Source organism: Trichomycterus rosablanca, chromosome 7 (genome assembly GCF_030014385.1).
Source record: "Trichomycterus rosablanca isolate fTriRos1 chromosome 7, fTriRos1.hap1, whole genome shotgun sequence".
NCBI classification, from domain to species: domain Eukaryota; kingdom Metazoa; phylum Chordata; class Actinopteri; order Siluriformes; family Trichomycteridae; genus Trichomycterus; species Trichomycterus rosablanca.
The window spans coordinates 37537226-37558251 of NC_085994.1; the positions used below are offsets into that span (position 1 = coordinate 37537226).

At 42.2% G+C, this 21026-nt stretch overlaps 1 protein-coding gene across 4 annotated transcripts in view; it reads right to left on the reverse strand.

Annotated features, from left to right (window-relative positions):
- The window catches only part of ncor2 (nuclear receptor corepressor 2), a 95329-nt gene that overhangs the window by 36537 nt on the left and 37766 nt on the right, over positions 1–21026 (reverse strand). For 3 of the 4 annotated variants that reach the window (XM_062999378.1, XM_062999376.1, XM_062999379.1), the window contains exons 5-14: positions 15674–15862; positions 14913–15026; positions 10958–11014; positions 9122–9174; positions 7151–7217; positions 6125–6297; positions 4141–4228; positions 3746–3924; positions 3184–3238; positions 1145–1243 (exon numbers count right to left, since the gene is read on the reverse strand). In XM_062999378.1, the coding sequence (XP_062855448.1) occupies positions 1145–1243; positions 3184–3238; positions 3746–3924; positions 4141–4228; positions 6125–6297; positions 7151–7217; positions 9122–9174; positions 10958–11014; positions 14913–15026; positions 15674–15862 (1074 nt within the window). The remainder of the gene's footprint in view (positions 1–1144; positions 1244–3183; positions 3239–3745; positions 3925–4140; positions 4229–6124; positions 6298–7150; positions 7218–9121; positions 9175–10957; positions 11015–14912; positions 15027–15673; positions 15863–21026) is intronic. The other variant, XM_062999377.1, reaches the window with a different exon arrangement.

Below are 21026 nucleotides of genomic sequence, written 5' to 3' on the forward strand. Positions count from 1 at the left end.
GCACCGTGCACAGAGGATCACACACTCCACTGCACCCCCTCCCATCTCCATGCAGGCGCCACCGACCAGCCAGCAGAGGGCGCAACCGCCCCAGTCCTGAGAGAGCATCCCCTCCGGTCTCAAATCCTGCGCCCCCCCCACCTGAACAACAGGCCAATCGTTGTTCATACAGCCGCCCAGCCTCGACCGGTGAAGGCAGAGCTGGACTCGAAACGACGCACCTTCGAGATCCGCGCGTTTTTACCGCTGCGCCACCTGAGCGGCATAAATGCTTTTCTAATGGTAGAACCATACATCTAACATCATTTCTAATGACTCGCCGATCACTTAAGCCTTAAACCTGTGTGAATACCAGCTCACCTCTAAAAGCATGGCTTTGTGTCATTTATATATGCTGCTTTACACAGAATTTGCGTTTTAAACAACAGGGTTGAACCCTTTCACACATGAACACAACAAACTGTAGTTGGTGGAATTTATGGCTTAATCACTATATGCGACACTTGATCATTACTCACACACATGATTCCTTATTACAGAGTCATTACTGGGCAACCAACAGCGCTTTCTATTCTCAATCATTAAATCTGCAGCAATTTCTCCTGGTTTGCACAATAAGCATTTTTAATTTCATTTAACACTACCAGGCTTGTATTTTAAAACGGTAAAGAGTCCTCATAGACGTTTTCTAAAATATGTACAGACTCTTCAGATTATCTGAAGTATCAGAGCATCTGCTGTCTGCTCTCAACTTTAGAAGCACAAAACAGACCTTGACAAGTTCCTCCAGCCACTAACCCAGAATGGCTGAGGCTAACACGTGCTTCCTTTAATGACCAACCAGTCACCACTTTTTTGTTTACAAGCTGTTTCACAATTTGTTGAGAAAGCTCTAATCATGTACGTGCACTTGTGCACATGAGCTCACAAACTTGTGATTAACTAGTGTCACATGATCAACATCTAAGATACATGCGAAATGTGAATCCTCAACCGTTGATGGCGTGTGGACTTGTGTTTCTGTAGTAGCACCTAGGAGCTGAAACTTAACCAATAAAATCAGTGAAACCACCAAGTCAGAAGAAAAAGGAACACCTCCTGTTATCAAAACTGGTTTTAATCAAACCTAAATCAGTATGGGTACCTGGCTGCGGCCCCTGCGGCGGTAGCTTCTACGGACGATGTTCTTGTAGTTCTCGTTCTTCTTGGTCAGGTAGTAGAAGAGGACACACTCAGCTACAGTCTGAAAGCAAAGACATCTCCTATGTTAATAAAAAAATCAAACCGCTTTGCTCAGACGTAAACAAAAAAAATGCTCTCGCTTTGCAGAAAGAAGACTACATACAGGTGACGTTTAATACAAATCATGACAGGTTTGTTTGAGGATGTGGAAGAAGGGATGCAGGAGGTGCCAGAAATATGTTAAGCTCTTCAGAGCATATATTCACCTATTTTGCTCAGGGATCTAGGATGAATGCTCTTTATATCAATGTGTTTTATGCATCAGCCTTTGAAAACGTTTCTAATTTGCAATTTTGAAACTCTTGCGGTCATTTTCGTGGCTTTGGTACCCCGACCAGCAACCTGTGACATGTGATCACGGTTTCTCTTTGCTGAGGACAGTGGTAGCTCAGTGGTTAAGGTACCGGACTAGTACTCAGAAGGTTGCCGGTCTAACTCCCATCAATGCTAAGGTGCCACTGTTGGCCCCCTGAGCAAGGCCCTTAAGCCTCAATTGCTTAACTTGTATTTAGTCATAATTGTAAGTCGATTTGGATAAGAGCATCTGCTAAATGTAAATCTGTGGTAATGTATGTCATCAGAACTGCTCTCCATTTTACCGTTTTTCTATTTAAACCTCTATGGAACTCTGTTAGTTGCTGCATTACAGAATTAAAATGGATTACTTAATGAAAACTGTAATAATAGAATGTATTACAATCATATGATTGCAAAAAACATGCACGTTAGCTTGCTGTATGTCAGCATCAGAATATCCAGAGGGTCTCAGTCTGGGTCTGTGGGCTATTTGTGATCTGCACTATAAAACCATAGTACTTTTTAGCACATATTAATGCATGTGCAGGACCCATGAGCTTGACTTTTGAACCTTGTTGTGGTATGTTACAGCTAGGGCTGGGCGATTTTCACGATTAATTCGGTTAATCAGAATGAACGTTTTCACCCGATGTTAGATTGTGACAATCGCGATTGTTCACATACTTTATATTTTTACTAAAATACCAACATGACACGAGGCAGAAACTGACCAGACGCTCGCGGAATATAAATCAGGGAAAGTTTAATATAAAAAGGCAAAAACAGTGTACAAAACCAGGTCAGAGTCCAAAACCAGAGGATAAACTAAAACAGTAAACGGAAGACAACAAGGGTTATACACGGTAACGGTTAGATTCAGAAATAAGGAGCGTAAACACGATCAGTAAAACGAGACACAAACAGAAGAGTTTAATTAAGATTCACTGAATCGAACACCGCTGAAATGAATCAAAACTCCGGCGCCGATGAGCGCGATCAGGATTGGCTGACCGGGGACATGTGACGGTCCGTGGAAACATGGGAGTTGTAGTCTATATAGTTAGAAGCAGAACGTGCCCCCTCCATCCACCCCCCAATCACAAGAGGACAAAATCAAAGCTGAGCTGAGTGATTACTTCACCCCCCCTCCCCCAGTATAGATACTGATACAGACTCACTCAGTGGTGGAAACAGCACAGCACAGACTCGTGTTTCTTTTAAGAAACCTGTAAAGAACTTTTTTTTAGTCCTTTTCCTAATGTAAGGTTTTGCTGCACATTATTTTTGTGAGCTATTCTTATAAAGCATATAGATAATTCAGATTTCCATTTTGTTTTTAATTATTGTGATCGTTATTGTTATAAATTTTTAGATCCTTAAAAGGATAATTATAGGTGGTGGTGGTACTATTTTTGCACTTCTGCAGTCATTTTAATTTACAATGCAAAAAAAAAGTAATCTGAGTCTTATTTCAATTGCATTATACAAGAACAAAAAAAATCGAAATCGTAATCGACAATCGGTTATAATTTTAAAATAATCGAGATTTTTTTTTGGGGCTAAATCGCCCAGCCCTAGTTACAGCCCAGCATATAAAAAAGATGCAACCAAGAGCTGGAGAGGAGAATAGAAAAGCTGGAGTACCTTCCTCTCCAGAAACGAGGCTATCAGGCCAAAGTTCTTCGGGTGCTGGATAAATCTGTACAGAGAGAGAACAGAACAGAGAATGAGAACAAATCCAATAAACAATGAACCAATGAACAACTATGTAGAAACAAAAGAACAATAAAATAAATACAAATACTGGGTTTGTAAATGGCTTCTTTCTTTTTAAAAAAGAGGGAGAAAGTAGTTTGATTGTAGTATTGCTCTATAAACTGGGGGCTTCTTAAGCAGTTACTTTTTCTGATACCAATTTTCCAGCCTGTCACTGAATGCTTGGGACATCAAACCTTGAGTTGGATGTAACAGAACTGGAGAAGTGCTGTTTTTAATTGTTAGTGAGGTTTATTTTGTTTATGCATTTTCTTCCTTTTTTTCTCCTGACTTTAGTGTGTCCAGTGGGCAGCAGCCGTATGCACCTCGTCACCTACACCAAACATTTTAGTGTATGTCTGTGCATCTTTAAAGCAGATCGGCAACAACACTGTCATGTTTAATTCACCGAGAAAGTCAGAAACAGAGATCAGAGTGAAAGTGAACGTACTTCTCCCGGAAGGTGTCCTTCTCCTGGTCACTCCACATGTTCATAACCTGTCTGTCCTTATAGACCTTCATGGGGTCTTCCATCAGCCCGTTCAAGTTAATAAACTTTATCCTCTGCTGCTCGGCATCAAACAGCATGGGGGGAATTACCGCCAACTGACGCATCTGCTTCTCTGAGTTCTGCGAACAAGCACACACACGCACACGCACACACACACACACACACACAGGAACAAAGAGCCAATGGGTGAGAGAGAGAGAGCAAGGAAAAGGGAAGAAGAGACAGAAAGTAAAAGAACAAGATTAGAAGGATCAAGAAATCAGAAAACCAAAGGCACTGACTCAAAAATATCTGTGTGTGCGCGTGTGTGTGTGGTTGGGGAAGTGGGGACTTACCTCTTGTTCAGAAATGCCGTCTATGATCTCAGACACCTCGTGTTCACTCCGTGCTGCAGAAGCCAGACCACCACGTTGCCCCACTCGGCTGTAACACACGAGCATCATTTGAGCACATTATTATGACAAGTTTCATCATGACTTAGCTACAGAGCAGAAAACCATAATCGTTATACCCTAGATAGTGCAAAACTAGGCGTGAATTTGGGGTTGGCTTCACACTAGCATGGCCAAGACAATTTCATCAGCAGTTCCATATTTAGTCTTGTTTGTATTTTATTTTATTTTTTATTTTTATTTTTATTACCCCTTTTTCTCCCCTTTTTTAGCGCATCCAATTGTTCAATTAGCATCGTGCTTCCTCTCTGTCTATGCCGAACCCTGCCCTGACGGAGGTGATTGAAGCTAACCCGTATCCCCTCCGAAACACGAGCAGCAGCCAGCTGCATCTTTGCCACCCACACATTGACCAGTTTGGCGCCACCTAGCGTTGCATGCGGAGAGACACACCTTAAGGGCACCCTCTCCCATCTCTGTGTAAGTGCCTCCAATCAGCCGGCAGAGAACGCAATCGCATTCTGACAGAGAGAGACCCACATCCGGTTCTTTGTCCCACCCCCCACATGAGCAACCGGCCAATCGTTGCTCATATAGCCACTCGGCTTCGAACCGGTAAAGCAAGGCTGGATTCGATACGACGCTTCTCAGAATCCAGCCCTGGTTGCAGCGCGTTTCTTTTTACCGCTGCGCCACCTGAGCGGGTCTTGTTTGTATTTAAAAAAAATTATAGATTAGGCGCTCAAAAAGTGCAGCAATACATTCCGCTAGCACACCAGCACTGAGACTCTGAACTCCGGTCGGCTGGGCGCCCTCTAGCGGGCACAATTGACAATTGGGAGCAGTGTAAGACTAATTGGCTATGCTAAATCGAATGGAAAAAGGGAGAAAAAGGCATGAACTTCAGACTAGCTAAATAATAAGGTGCTAGATATTGAGGGTTAGGCAGCTGTAGCCCATTGATAGTTAGAACATTGTAAAACAAGGGACAGTTTAAAGCTGGTCACCTCACAGTCATTCGTCTAACGGTATCAACTCTATACTGTTTCATATAGAATTGCATTTAAAATTAGTAGAATTTTTTGTCAACAATTTAATATATTGGAGTATTTTCTATATTTTTAGCCTGTGTTTATGTTTTACCACCATTTTATCCTGGTCAGGGTTGTGATGGGTCAATTTTTTGTTAGTAATCACTGGGAAGAGTGTAGCAACGCACCACAAACAGGACAGTAATCCATCACAGTGCCTCAGCAATCCCCTGTCAGACAGAACCAGTCATGTCTGTATGTAGACACCCGACTGGTCAATAGCACCACTGGGGATTAAACCGTAGTTCTGCGGTAGTGGGTTAGCGCAATTTTACCTCTGTGCCACCTGAGCACATAGATATTTTCTTTTCAAGTGGATTGATTTAGGATTTAGGAGGCTTTATTAATATTTATTTATTAGGATTTTAACATCTTGTTTTACACACATTGGTTACATTCATGACGGGACATTCATTCGTCAGTTCAAGTTTAATGTCAAACACAGTCATGGACAATTTTGTATATCCAGTTCACCTCACTTGCACATCTTTGGACTGGAGGAAACCCACACAAACACGGGGAGAACATGCAAACAGAAAAGTACCGGACCGCTCCACCTGGAGATTAATCCCAGGACCTTCTTGTTGTGAGGCGACAGTGCTACCCACCGATTATTTTTCTCATTTTGCCTTAAACCAATCAGTGATCACAGAGTATCAAGTCACACAGCAGTTGCATTTTGTGAATGTAACCAGAACGTAATGCATCACTAAACAATGACCAGCATCTCCAGTTAACGTGTGAAACCAGCCTAAAAAGTAGTGACTAAATCTCTAAACCAATGTCATTTCCAATAATAAACCCACGACATTACCCACAATACCCAGTGCTCTTACTGCTGCATGCGCTCCTGCAGCTCTCTCTGCTTGCGGATCTCAGGAAACTGCTTCTCGTAGTATTCGCGCACCTTGTTCTCTTTGGCTCTACGCTTAGGATTGTTCTCTATACGCTCCACCTTCTTCTCCCAGGCCTCCATAAGCTGGTCATAGCGCTGACAGAACTTCTGCTCCTGCACGGACACACACAGAGTATTGAGAATTGTCTGCGCTCTGCTGAAGGACTCACTACGGAGATCCAAAATGATTCTGGGAACAACTTCAGCACTGGAACTGTTCACCGGGGGCTTGGTGGTGGGGAGGGTGGTGTAAAGCAGGGCTTTTTAAACCCTGGGGTCATGAGCCAAAACAAAATGGGTCGCAGAGAAAAATTATAATAATTAAAGAAAACCTGTAGCAAGAAAGAATCTGAACATATTTATTTATTTATTAGGATTTTAACGTCATGTTTTACACTTTGGTTAAATTTATGACAGAAACGGTAGTTACTCATTACACAAGATTCATCAGTTCACAAGTTTAATGTCAAACACAGTCATGGACAATTTAGTGTCTCCAATTCACCTTACTTGCACGTCTTTGGACTATGGGAGGAAACGGAAAGGAAGGAGGAAAGGCGTTCGGACTGGCCCCGTCAAAGCACTACTTTGAACCTGTTAGGCACGCTGTGGCGGGACCTGAAACAAGTCGTGTGCAGAGTAGAGTGGGCTAAAAGTATTCCACAGCACCGGCCTGGCAAGACATCACACAGTGGTGAAACTAATCCCTGCAAATACAATAAGAACTGATGCTGGAACCTCAGGCACACCACAGAGGACAGTAGCAGCCTTTATCCTCTTTATCATGACTGAGCTTGCACACTGATCACTCTGTATGGGAAAAGAAAAAGTGTGTGTGTGTGTGTGTGTGTGTGTGTGTGTGTGTGTGTGTGTGTGTGTGTGTGTGTGTGTGTGTGTGTGTGTGTGTGTGTGAGAGAGAGAGAGAGAGAGAGAGAGAGAGAGAGAGAGAGAGAGAGAGAGAGATTACCCATTGTTTGCGAGCGTGGTTTCTTCTCTTGAAGTACAGAATGAGCTTCTTCCTCATCACCTGATTTCTATAGAGAGAAGCAAATGATTCGCTTTAAGATGAACAAACACCCACATGAAAAGAGCCTGACCGCAGCCATTCGGTTACTATGGCGAACTTACATCACTGCATTGTACTCTGATGGGCAGCGTACAAGCCAAACAAGGTGTCCATGCACAGAGAGACGGGAGACTGCTAGAATGAGCTTAATAGCTTTTAATAATTGTATATACAAGGGCCCTGTGACTGAAAAGCTGCCCTACTCACTATAAACAGCATGGCAAATTATGGCCAAAACCAGGATCTCGGGGTGGTGGGCTAGCGTAACACACCGCTGTGCCAGCCAAGTGCTTGCAGTTTATACAACTGTGTATCCACTTTTTTCAATTTGTCCTGTCACATTACCACAAGCCTTCCCGAAGGGTGGAGGTTGTACAGTGAATAAAGAACCTCAGTTGGTCTTCTAAACTTACTTGGAAATGATAAACTTAATTTATAATGTGGGCACAATTATTCACAACTTGCTGTTTAGTAGCAGCTCAATAATAAGTACAGGCAAACTGAAATTAGGCTTTTAGTCAGTGCTACATGTCACTCATACATGTCATACACGTTTACTGTGTTCAAAGGACATCAGTACACAACAACATGCAGAGGCCACAATTCAACCTTAAACATCCAGGCTTAACATCAGCTATGTTTTACTGAACGTGCCTACAACCTGCAACCTGACTTTTACTTCAGTTCCATTAAAGTGGGAAATGAATAATGGCTCATTACAGCGCTCTCTAATCTACACCCAGCACAGAGCGGAGTACAGCATGGAGGAGATGAGCAGAGAGAAACATGGAACAAGGGTTCCCACCAGCAAACACTGCTCAGGTTAATGAAAGACCAGGAGAACAAAGCTTCTAACTGTGTCTGATCAAAGCTCTGAACTGCTGAGATCCTCACACACACACACACACACACACACACACACACACACACACACACACACACACACACACACACACACACACACACACACACAGTCTAATCACTGTGAGAAAATAGCATTTGACTGTTTGAAAGGTCGAGTAGGAATATGACCTTTTTAAAAGGCTGTATGAATAAATCATACTGCAGTGCTGAAGGTTTTCCTCACACGTTCTAGCATTTTTATCATTTTTACATAAACATTGCTGGCATGCGTCAAAACCGATGCACCTGCACATTAACTAGGTTCAAACTTTTCATAAAAAAGACATTTGGCAAACAGGTTTATTTAAAACAAGTAATAGTTAAGACAGGATGCAATATTAATACTTTTATTTAGATGTTTTACCAGTGCTTACATAGTGGTTATATTCACGGCAGAAATGGTAGGTAATTCTCATATTTCAGTTTATAGTCCTTAAAACAGGATGCAATATTTATTTATTTATTTATTTATTTATTTATTGGATTTTAACGTTATGTTTTACACAATTTGGTTACATTCATGACAGGACAGGTCGTTACTGGTTACACAAGATTCATCAGTTCAAGTTTAATGGCAAACAGTCAAGGGCAGTTTTGTATCTCCAGTTCACCTCACTTGCACGTTTTTGGACTGTGTGAGACCACTCCACCCAGACTACTCCACCTGGGAATCGAACCCAGGACCTTCTTGCTGTGAGGCGACAGTGCTACCCACCGAGCCACCATGCCGCCCCAGGATGCAATAAGAGGACCTGAAAGTCCTGTCATGTAATACTGACACAGGTTTATCAGAATTTGGAAGGGGTGGTTGTAATAAAGTGATTTAGGGATTTAAGACAACTTAGCTTGCATCAGACACTTCAAAATCTGAGAATCAGGTGTGAGGTCGTACAAGCTCAGAACTGAGTGACACATTCAGAACTGATGTTTAGAGCTAAATATGGAAAAAAAATATTAAGAAATACTTACATTTTAATGTTCTCATGGTACTGCTTGGTATCAGATGGTTGGTTATACAGCGGCTGTAATAAAGAGAGAATTAAAACATTAATTGTGTGTATGAAAGAGAGAAAGAGAAACAGAGATGTTTAGACCGTTTATAAGAGATAAAAGCAGTAGAGTTTAGTTTCAGACACTGGAAACCCTGTAAACACCCACCACACACACACACACACACGTTTCCTAATTTGATTTTTTCAATCTCATCCTAAGTAAGAAAGTACGTACAAGATCAAAAAAGGAAAACGACATCGATAGCAGCAACACTAGAGCTGATTACTGAGCAGCACCACACACTGCAGGGATGAGACGACGAGAACAGGAAGTGGTTTCTAACTAAAAAAATAAAGTGAACTTTGAAACTAATTTGCTGACCTCAAGAACTCCGTTCATACAAGGAACTGGCAAACACATTCAGGAAAACCCCAGATAACCAGAACTAAACTTCTAACAATAACTAAGCAAATGTTGTTTAACCCACGTAATCATCCAACCCACAGAAGAGCTGGTTCTCAACAACTCGGCAGACTGGTTTACTACGTGTGTGTGTACGGTTATTGGTTTTCCCCTCTGTGGAGACTGTCACAGTCTCTCTGCAATATTGCTTACAGAAAGGTCACACGGCATCGTGCAACAGCCACTTCTGTAATGACAGTCAGATCAGCAAAACATGGAGACATAAAGGTGCAGCTGAGGGTAAAAATGTAAACACAATAGATTTCTCAGATTTGATCCAGATTATTGAGTTTTCCAGTAAATGTGGTATTTTAATCACTTTGAAACTTAACGTCAGTTTTGGTACTGGTGTTGAGTTTTAATAGCTTTGAGTTTCAAGGTATTTTTCCCCATAAGGATGTTTAGGAAACCTCTTAATGTGCTCCAGGGTCCTGTGGAACTGCATATATTTTAGGCTAATGTTTAATAATTGGGTTGTTTTTGACACTTACACACTGAAAATAACACAAATATAATAGAAAAACACTAAAATACAATTAAAAACAGTTAGAAATTCATACAAAAATACAATAAAACCTGCATCTTACTTTTACTTCCTTATGTTTTCCTTACATGCTTCTTAATCGTGGAGATGCTTGATCTTGAAATACCGTATTTACATTAGAAGTGACAATATGGGGCACCCAGGTGGCGCAGCGGGATATTCCGCCGGTCGGCTGGGCGCTACCTGGCGGGCATAATTGGCAGTGCCTGCAGCAGATACTAATTGGCCACCGTAATTGCAGGGTGGGGACCGGACTGTGTGTGGGTGGGTGGGTCTTCATACGCTGGGTAAGGACCCTGATTGGCGGAAGAGACGCAGAATGAAGGGGCGAGAAGAGGAGGGCTGAGCCACACCGCTCCACCTGGGAATCGAACCCAGGACCTTCTTGCTGTGAGGCGACAGTGCTGCACAGTCCGAGTTTCTCTACAGTAATGCGATATGCAGATAGAGTGGAGGGTTGTGGTGGTACAGAAAACATTTTAAATAGGCTCACTGGCCACGAATGGTTGAGAAACCCAGGATGGGGGAGAAAGAATGACTAGGTGAAAACCTCACATGATCTAAACAGGATGTGACATCCTGGTGATGTTACCACACAAAATACAGCATGACATCATGAGGTGATCTGAAATTGGTCATCAGACTGACCTCACAGTTCGCTTTACAAACAAACACACCGACACAAATAACCTGACCAGCATTCAGCCAGGAAGAACAACAAATCCAGAGGAGAGAGAGACGCAGTGAGGGAGAAACCCAAGTCAGACTCGGATGGATAAAGAAAAGACGAAGTGCCGCAGACTCACCAGTTCCACGCGGGGTCCCAGTCCCTCCAGGATACGATGCGCTTCCTCTGCTTTTTTCTGTTCACAACAAACACACACACACACACACACACACACACACACACACACACACACATCAACAGTCCGGCAGGACGTCTTTAATCACCATGGCAACATACACCGCTCGCTCAACCTAGTATTCGCTCATAAACAGCGTAGCATTATTAGAGCTCAGCTGCACTACACTACACACTACCTCAGCCCTGTAGTGTGTGTGTGTGTGTGTGTGTGTGTGTGTATGGAGGGGGGGGTTAGAGAGGAATCCCAATAAGATGAAAGAATAAGAGACGAGCTGCTTTTCCTCCCTGTTGCTACTGTGAGCAAACAGAAATGGACTGACTGATTCAGGTCTTCTTGGCAAATCCACAAAACAAAGCCAATAAACCAACAAACAATCGTACACAGCAGGAAGGACTCTGTGTCCTCCGCTGAACCCTCCAGTGCCTTCCCAAATTCTAATGAATTTCTCATGTTGAATTACAACACAAACGTTTGTTTAGATTTTATTCAGATTATTATTATTGGGTTTTCCAGGAGAAATGGCGTTTTAATCACTAATTGACTAACAAATGCATGACAAAATACACAGACTTCAACAGAGTAGTGAGTCACACTGATAAACACAACATTGTTCTATTTTCTTCATCTTGTGAAAGACTTTGAAAAACACTGTGCGGTCATCCAAAAGAAAAAATATAGTTCCCCTGTGCATTAAAATACATCCAAGAGAACAAAATCAAATGGTAAGCCAAGATGGTAACACAAGATTCATCAGTTCAAGTTTAATATCAAACACACTCATGGACAATTTTGTATCTCCAGTTCACTTCACTCGAACGTATTTGGACTGGAGGAGGAAACCTGAGCAGACACGAGGAGAACATGCAAACTCCACACAGAAAGGACCCGGACGGCTCCACCTGGGAATCGAACCCAGGACCTTCTCGATGTGAGGCGACAGTGCTACCCACCGAGCCACCATGCCGCCTCTATTGTGTATTAAACCCATACAAACACTAATACTGGTGGGTTTTAGAATAATTCTGGTCGTAGTCACACTTGTTTTGAGTGTTTTTTCTGATAAAACCACTGGGACTCCCGTCACTTGCTTCAGCTGTGATGTATTATATAAACCTTTAAATCTCTGGATGATGTTTCAGGTGTGTTGCACCATGCTGAAGACTAAGCAGCTCACAAAAGCTGAGCGCGTTTATGACCAAACAGCAGCTGGAGATGAAATGTGTTGAAAGGTAAAAGTTTCAGTCCCCTATACTCTACTTGCGTGTGTGTGTGTGTGTGTGTGTGTGTGTGTGTGTGTGTGTGTGTGTAAAAGGTGAGGACTGTGCTGGGTAATAGTTCACTTACAGTTTTACAGGTGTAAGTTCAAAAGCTAACAGGGTGAAATCGTTCACACAAAAGGTTTCAATCAGGAAAACAGAAACAGAACTGCCGTACAACAAGGCAGCTTGGGCTTGAACCAATAACCTTCTGATTACAAGTCCAGCAATCAAGTTCATGTTTGTGTCTGCCTTTAAAATCCACGTTTTGCTTCATAAATGTTGTTTATTTCAGATATTTAAAATAATTGGTGTCAGTTTTTCAGTTTTAGATTTTTTTCTGAAATACTTGTTTTCAATTTCTATTTTATTTCTATTTTTCTTTATGCATTTTCTCCCTTTTTCCCCCTTTTTAGCACGTCCCAATTGCTTCCTCTCCAACAATGCCGAACCCTGCTCTGATTGAGGAGAACGAAGCTAACCCACGCCCCCTCCGACACGTGGGCAGCAGCCGTATGCATCTTATCACCCACACTTTGACGAGTGCAGTGCAGCTCAGCGTTGTGTACGGAGACACACACCCTGACAGCACTCTTTTCTCATCTCTGTGCAGGCGCCATCAATCAGCCAGCAGAGGTCGTAATTGCACCAGTCGTGAGAGAGAGACCCCATCCGGCTTAGTCCCGCCCATATCTGAACAACAGGCCAATCGTGGTTCGTGTGGCTGCTCAGCCTTAGCCGGCAGGCAGAGCTGAGATTCGATACGATACGATACGATACGATACGATACGATACGATACGATACGATACGATACGATGTATTCGAGATCCCAGCTCTGGTTCCAGCGTGTGTTTTTACCGCTGCGCCACCTGGGCGGCCAATTTCTATTTTATTTTAAACCCCACAGTCACATTTCACTTTTTAAATAAACTACATTTGGGAGATCACTTTAAAAGACTTAAACATTATGGTCTATTCAGCAAAATGCTGCTCGGTCTGATCCTAATGATGAAGCAATAAGAGATGCGAGGCTTAAAATGCATGTAGGGCAGCGCAGGACACAAATCCAGGATTTGTGAAAATATTACTACAGCATAGATAAGTTGTGTCCAACATCATGGAACAATGGGATAGTTTCAGTAGATACTTGTCTGGAGGGCACAGCCAAACCTTGTAAAGATACTGATGAACGGACATAACAATACCAGAGATGATGTACAATTGCCAGTTTATTTGTCAATGTGACTAGCAGATGCCTTGTTTATTTATTTTTCTGTCTCAATCATCGATGCCTTGTATACCTGCCTGATTGTAAATGTAATTGTGTATTTTTTTTCCTTTCTTGCTTTTTGTTTGTTTTTTGTTATTACCTTCTTGTATTCATATTCATGTCAAAAATCTAATACAAATATAAATTCTAAAAAAAAAAAAAAAGATAAGTTGTGTCCTACGTTCAAACGTTCAAATGAATCAAAATCTGTATCAAAAATATCATTATAAACGGATAGTTCCGGTCCTAAAATCTGATTGGCTGAGCCGCGTTCGAAGCCGTTGTAAAATCCCCGATAAACGCACACCTAGGACCACCTCACATCATTCCATATTAATACGCCACTGAATAGAGAAAGTTAATGTTATTTTCGCCCTCACGTTGCCTAGCAACACTGTTAATCGGATTACCTTGCGTCGCGGAAGAATGCTTTATTGTAAGTTTATACACAATAAATACATTTATGATTAAACATTGTTGTATTTATTATATTTTATGTTGACCGCCGTTTTATAAAAGCAATAAGCCACTCGAGACCGTACGTTACTGTTACGATTTTAGCACGGGGAAAGAAGTTAGAAAGAAGTCATCCCCGTGCTAAAATCACAGTAACGTACGGCCTCTCGTGGCTTATTGCTTTATCAAAATATCTCACATATTTAGCATTTTAGGCCCATTTAAACAAGGACCATTCATAGCAACATACAGCATGATAGGTGTTATATTAGTAATAACATTAACAATAACAGCAGATAGTGATCATGATTCATTTTGTGTGTTAATTTGGTCAACAAGCTGATGAAAGCAATAACACAGTATTTATTACAGTATTATACAGACACACACTTGGCATTATCATTGCGATTGTGTGATGTAATGAGCCTGTGTCACTAGGGGGCGCGATAGCATCAAATAATCCAATCCCAAACCCCTAAATGAAAACAGATGCCAGTGTGTGTGTGTGTGTGTGTGTGTGTGTGTGTATGTGTGTGTGTGTGTGTGTGTGAGAGAGATGATTCAGCACACCTGGCAGCTTGGTGTTTGAGTCATTAGGAGGCTTTGGGGGACTCAGTGCACCAGGTTGAATGTTAATCACATTACTCAACATTCAGACATTTTAGGAATTTTCCTGCCAGCTGGGACTGATTTCGTGCGGCGTGGACGTTATTTTTCTCTGAACACTCATTTTAAAATCAGCTCGGAGTAAAAGAGCTTTTGCTTCCAAAATGGCAGAAGCTCCTAATACTGAGGTGCATCAGCTGAAACTGTCATTTTCAAAGGAAGTTCTGAATGAATCCTAAATGACTGTTTTCTAGGTTTCACCTAAACAGGGCTCTGGAGACCTGAAATTTAAAATAAAGGTGTTACCCGGTTCTCATCATAGATGATCTGTACAAGACTGCGGTGTTTGGCTTCACTGGGTGGAGGTGAAATGTTGCGCTCCGGCTCCTGCGGCTTTGCTGCTTCTTCCTCCAGCTGTTGCTACAGAAAAAGAAAAAAAAAGATAATATTAGATAAAAGATTTATTTATTTATTTATTCTTGTTGGCGGTGGGGGGCCCAGCCAAGCACACTGCGAACAACAGCATTAGCCCTGTGTTTTTCCACCGCTGAGTACGCCTGTCCAGTATGGAGCAGATCCCGCCACGCACACAGAATCGATCCTATTCTCAATGAGACCTGTAGGATAGTGACGGTGCACGAAAACAACTCCGGTACCCTGTCTCTATGCTCTCTCAGGCATAATAAGAACAATAATGTTAGATGTGCAAATATTTTATTTACCCCACCTCCCCAAAAAGAAACGCTTTTGCGCTGCTGTGGTGTTGTTTCCTATGAAGTGAGGCGGTGCTGCTTAGCTTGCCACTGTGCTTTAAAATTCACCTGATTGAACTTCGATCCAGTTTGCCGCTGACCTTTAAAGCACCTCCAATGAGACGAACTGTTTGATAGGATGCAGTAAAAGCGACACCAGTATTACACCACCGGTTGGACTTTTTGTCCCACACACCCATCTCGCAAGGACAAAAACAAGCTTACAAAGGAAACAGGGCTACACTGTAAGCAGAATACAGACCCGTTCAGAGCATGTGTGTGTGTGTGTGTGTGTGTGTGTGTGTGTGGTGTTACCTGTTTCTTCCTCAGCTTGCAGATCTGCTGCTCCACCATGGTGATCTCACGGTCCACGCGGTCCATGTTCTGAATGAGCTCCTCTTTGGAGAAGCGTGTGGGCATCAGTTCCAGATCCGCCTCCATCACTGCAGGACTTACAGGTGAGATGGGAGAGATCTTACCCATCGAGCTACTGCTGCTCCGTTCCTACACACACACACACACACACACACACACAAAGCTGTTAATGTCACTATTATTACATCAAATTTAACATCCACTGGACATTACACTACACAAAGCTATTATTATTAATACACTAGCCCACCACCACAGAGACCACAAGTTCATTCCTCAGAGATGCTATCCACCTGACCAGGTATCCAGGTATCTAACAGACAAAACTGGCTGTGTCTGAAGGAGGGGGGGGTCAACTGGGTTTCTCCTCATTGCTACTGCAGAGGTGGTGAATGATTCACCGAGTATAGCATGGCTCTCCTTACACACTCAGTGAGTCTTTCTGTGAGAATCCACCCTTGGCAGATGAAAAGAACTGGCAAACTGCACGAATGCTGTAAATATCGTAGGCTAGTGTAGGCAGCAGAGGAACTGTAACCGGTGAACAGAAACGACTTAAATGGAAGGAGGGGGTAAGTACCTGGGGTAAAATATAAAAAAGCCCACATATAAATAAAATTTTCACTGTTACCTGTCTGGACTCATGCTTACATCACAAAAAGATTTTCCCTAATACTGACACGTTCAGATCACTGAGAGTCAAAAGTGACTCAGGTTTGACATTCATTAGCCGAGCTGATAAACACACAATATGTGTGTGTGAGTGAAGCATCGTGAAAAAAAAACACACACACCCAAACCTGTGTGCAGGGATCACTGATATTTTGTAATCTTTTAGGACGTTCTGCATCGTTGGTGCATTAGAACACAAACACACCTGAACAGAACACGCAGTACTGATTCAGACTCATGATAAAATTAGATCGAGTTTTTTATGGCTATTATTCTTCTGCTAACCCACCTCACTCAAGTCAAACACAAATTTCATTCATGTTGGCGTCTATGGGATTACTATATTCCTACTAAGATTTTTTAGTAGGTATGTAAACAGCCTCTGTTCTAAAGGAATGAATGTAGAGACGGAGGCAGACAAAAATAGATTAACGATCACTTATGTACTTGCTACATCCAGAGGACATTACACAATACACTACACAAATCTAACCTTTAATCTTTAGTTTTTTTATGCCTGGTTCACACCACAAAACATTAACAATCACAACAGATTTTAAAACGTGGGGGTGCGCCGGAAGACCAAAGGTGTAACATGTTAGCCCACCTCCACAGAGACCTCAAGCTCTCAAGTTCATTTCTCAGAGATGAGGTGAGTTGTGTAATACAGAAATACAGACGGCGTACTTGCTACTGTGAGTTGTGTAACACAGAAGTACAGACAATACCTGTGGATATATCATTTCACATAATAAAAAATACAAAGTGAAGAGACTGGAGTTTCTGCTTCAGCTGTAGCATGCAAGCTGGCAGAACCTCAATGTTCAAAACAATCACTGAGACATTTTAAATGCCAGTCTGTATCTCTCACAGAAAATCATTGTTTATAAAAGCAGTTGTAAGTTTTTATACAGTACAGAAGCAGTAAGTTCAGGGTTTGCTGACTAAACGTTTCCAGCACTGCTGAGTACAATGTTTAAATCTTAAATACCACAAGAATATACTGTTACTGTTTGATATCAGGTATATTCTGCTAAAATGAAGTTTAAAATACCAGCACTGAACCTACAATCAGTTCAAACAGCCGTGTTGTGTGTGTGTGTGTGTGGGTGTGTGGGTGTGTGTGTGTGTGTGTGTGTGTGTACGAGCGTGACCTTTGGCAAACATTACAGGTGCCAAATTAAACATACGCTAGCTGCTGATGAGTATCAGGAAGTGTGTGTGTGTGTGTGTGTGTGTGTGTGTGTGTGTGTGTGTGTTAAAGGTAATTGGAAGAAAGGGCACAACGGTGGATCATCTGTAAATAATTTTGTTTTACTTGTTTTGGCATACACCCAACCTACACACACACTCAGACATGTTCCACCAAGGACCTATTAATGTACCAATCCAATATCAAGTTTCTTTATTGCAGCTAAAACGGACCTTGATTTTGTTTGTTTGTTTGTTTATTGGTTTAACACCATGTCAACACACCGGTTACCCTCATGGCAGGATTGTTCAGTCTGTTCTTGTTTAGTTTTTGTTTTATCCGTCTTCATACGTGTGCTTTCAGTTTTATATTTATAAAGAGTTTGAGTTCTGTTCCAGCTTAAACTCTGTTTTTCATCGTTTGGGGTAAACCAAGTCTTCGCCGCTTTTGTAAATACTTAGGACAGTTAGAATAGGCCTGATGGAGCCGGGTACTTGGCAAGTGTTACATAATGGAGCCTCTTCTTCTCTTATTAAGTGGGAGTGTGTTTAAAGAGTATGGCTGCATCCGAAATCACATACTTCAATACTGAACAGTACGTGAAAGCAGTACACGAGAGCGGGTAGTGTGTCCGAATACATAATATTCATTAAACGGTACGTGAAAAGTACCCGGATGACCTACCGCCTGGGCAGTCATTTTTTTAGTTTGCAAGCAATGCACACTTGCGGTCCGAGTAAGACAAACATTAAACCTGAGTAACGTCATGAGTAGCTTTGTGCAGAACGACGTGACGTCATGCATCACGTAACGTTGGTAAGATGACGGACGTAGTATGTATGAGGTTGCATACTGCACACTTGCATGTTGATAGAGCTTACTGCCGAGTAGTGCGCACTGCTTCGTACGTACTGTTTACGTATGCGATTTCGGCCGCTCAGGTGGCGCAGCAGTAAAACACGCTGGAACACCAGAGCTGGGATCTAGAATACATCGTATCGAGTCTCAGCTCTGCCAGCCGGCTTGGCTGAGCGGCCATATGAACAACGATTGGCCTGTTGTAGGGGCGGGACTAAGCCGGATAGGGTTTCTCTCCCTCATAACTAATGCAATTACGACCTCTGCTGGCTGATTGATGGCGCCTGCGCAGAGACGAGGAAGTGCATTGAACAGGGTGCGTCTCTCCGTACACAGTGCTGATTTGTATGCACACTGGTCAAAGTGCAGGTGGAAAAATGCATACGGCATGCTACCCACATGTCGGAGGGGGCGTGGGTAAGCTTCGTTCTCCTCAACCAGAGCGGAGGTCGGCATTGGTGGAGGGAAGCATGATGCAATTGGAAGCGCTAAATCGGGAGAGAAATTTTTTTTTTTTAAAAGTACCGTATTTTCCACACTATAAGGCGCACCTAAGAGCCTTACATTTTCTCAAAAATCTGCCGTGCGCCTGATAATCCGGTGCGCCTTATGTGTGCACTGAGTTCCAAAATCTGTAAAAATGTTGTTGTGCGACTTTGGTAAGCGCTCCGCTCGATTGACTATCGGACCATTTCCCGCTGACACAGGGACGTAATACGTACACTACGTACGCTGGCAGTGATAAACCAATCAGAGAACATTACGTAATACGTACAGTACGTACGCTTACCTCCGCCACGCCTCCGGTAGGTATACTACCGGTATGCTGCAAAACAACATTTGTTTGTCTAAGGACCCCCGAAAATTTAAAGCTGGCCCAGCTGTTCAATTCAGACACAGAAGATGAGGACTTTGATGGATTTGTGGGAGAAGATTGATTAAAAAATAATGTGAGTGTATTGTTAAACAGTAGGATAAAGTTCAACTAAACTCACTGTTTTGCTTTCGTTACCTTTTTTTTTTTTTTTTTGTCTTATGTATGGGTTAAGTACAGAAATAGACCCCGTAATTGAGACTGTGCCTTATAATCCGGTGCGCCTTATGGTGCGGAAAATACGGTATGCAGTTTCGGACGCAGCCTATGTCTAATTTGGCATGATGTGTACGCCACCTGTTTCTCTAATTGTAAGTTTAGTTGGGTGTTAAAGAGACCTTAAATAATGGACTGCTGTTGGAACCGATATATTTTCTAATTCTATCATGGTGTGAGAACAATGGAACCAAATGTTGGTTTGTTTGGGATATTTTGTGCCTGTGTGGTAATTCTAACTGTGAAGCAATCTGGAGTGTAACTAAGCCCTTAAATAAAACCGTATTGCTGTGATAGTAAGGCAAGAACACAGAAACGTAGGTGTTTGTGTGTACATGCATATAAACTATTGGGTTTTGGTAACATCATCCACCCTTGCTGCACACGTGACACATACGCACACACGCGTGTCCTCGGGCTCCTGTGCACTACGATGCTGCGCTAAATGAGCTGTAGTTGGTGGCAGGAGGATGAAAATGTTGGTTAATAGTAAAAGACAAGCTGATTTATGGAGCCAATAAACAGACGGTGAATGATGACCCAGGCCAATAGCGCTGATCGTCCCTCCCGCCTGGAGCGCCACACCAGCACCTTCTTGGAGCCGGATCTTAAAACTAATCGTGGCTTTCCGCCGAGCCGCCCGCAGCGATTTCGGCTCATCTTTAATGCTTCTTCATTCGATGCAGTTAGAGCTCTTTCATTTCACTCGGCGCTCCGCATTTAAATGAGGTTAAAAGAAAGGACCTTCATGTACGCTTTGTTAAACAGCGGCTCGCGACGGGTTTCCATGGCGATTACTTTACGACTGCAATTATCAACTAAGCGTGGACTAATCCAGACTAAGACACGACTATAAAAGAGACATTAAACCCAGAACCTGGCCGAATCCTTTATATTTTATTACATTATTTCATTATTATTACTAGTCCAACACACACAGAGACCAAATCAAACAAAATACATCCAGGATTAAAACAGCAGCACTGAGGAGAGACGAAAGACGGTTTTAATGCTCAGCTGAAAGCCCCTATTAGTCTATAATCTAGACCTTTTTATACAAACTGTGTTGTCAAATGTGTGTGAACACCTGATCCAAAAACCACAAGAATTTGGTACAATTTTGACCACGTAGTAAGAACTCTGAGTGAACATAATCACTGAGTTAAAAACTACACTTGCACTGATACTGTCCTCAACATTTTGATATAATGACAGCTTTTCAAACCCTGGGTCACGAGTCGAAAAAAATGGGTCGCAAAGAAAAACAATAATATTTAAATAAATGTAGCACTATGCTACATCTTGTAATGCACAGTGCTTAAAGAACCCTTTAAGCAAGCGAATGGTCTTGGCTTAAGAACTGCTGTTTATAAGAGTATGTGCAAATAAGGACAGTAATCAGGTACACTTATGTCAAATTTCAATATATGTACTTTATTTGTACTTGTATTTATTTACTGGGATTTTAACGTCATGTTTTA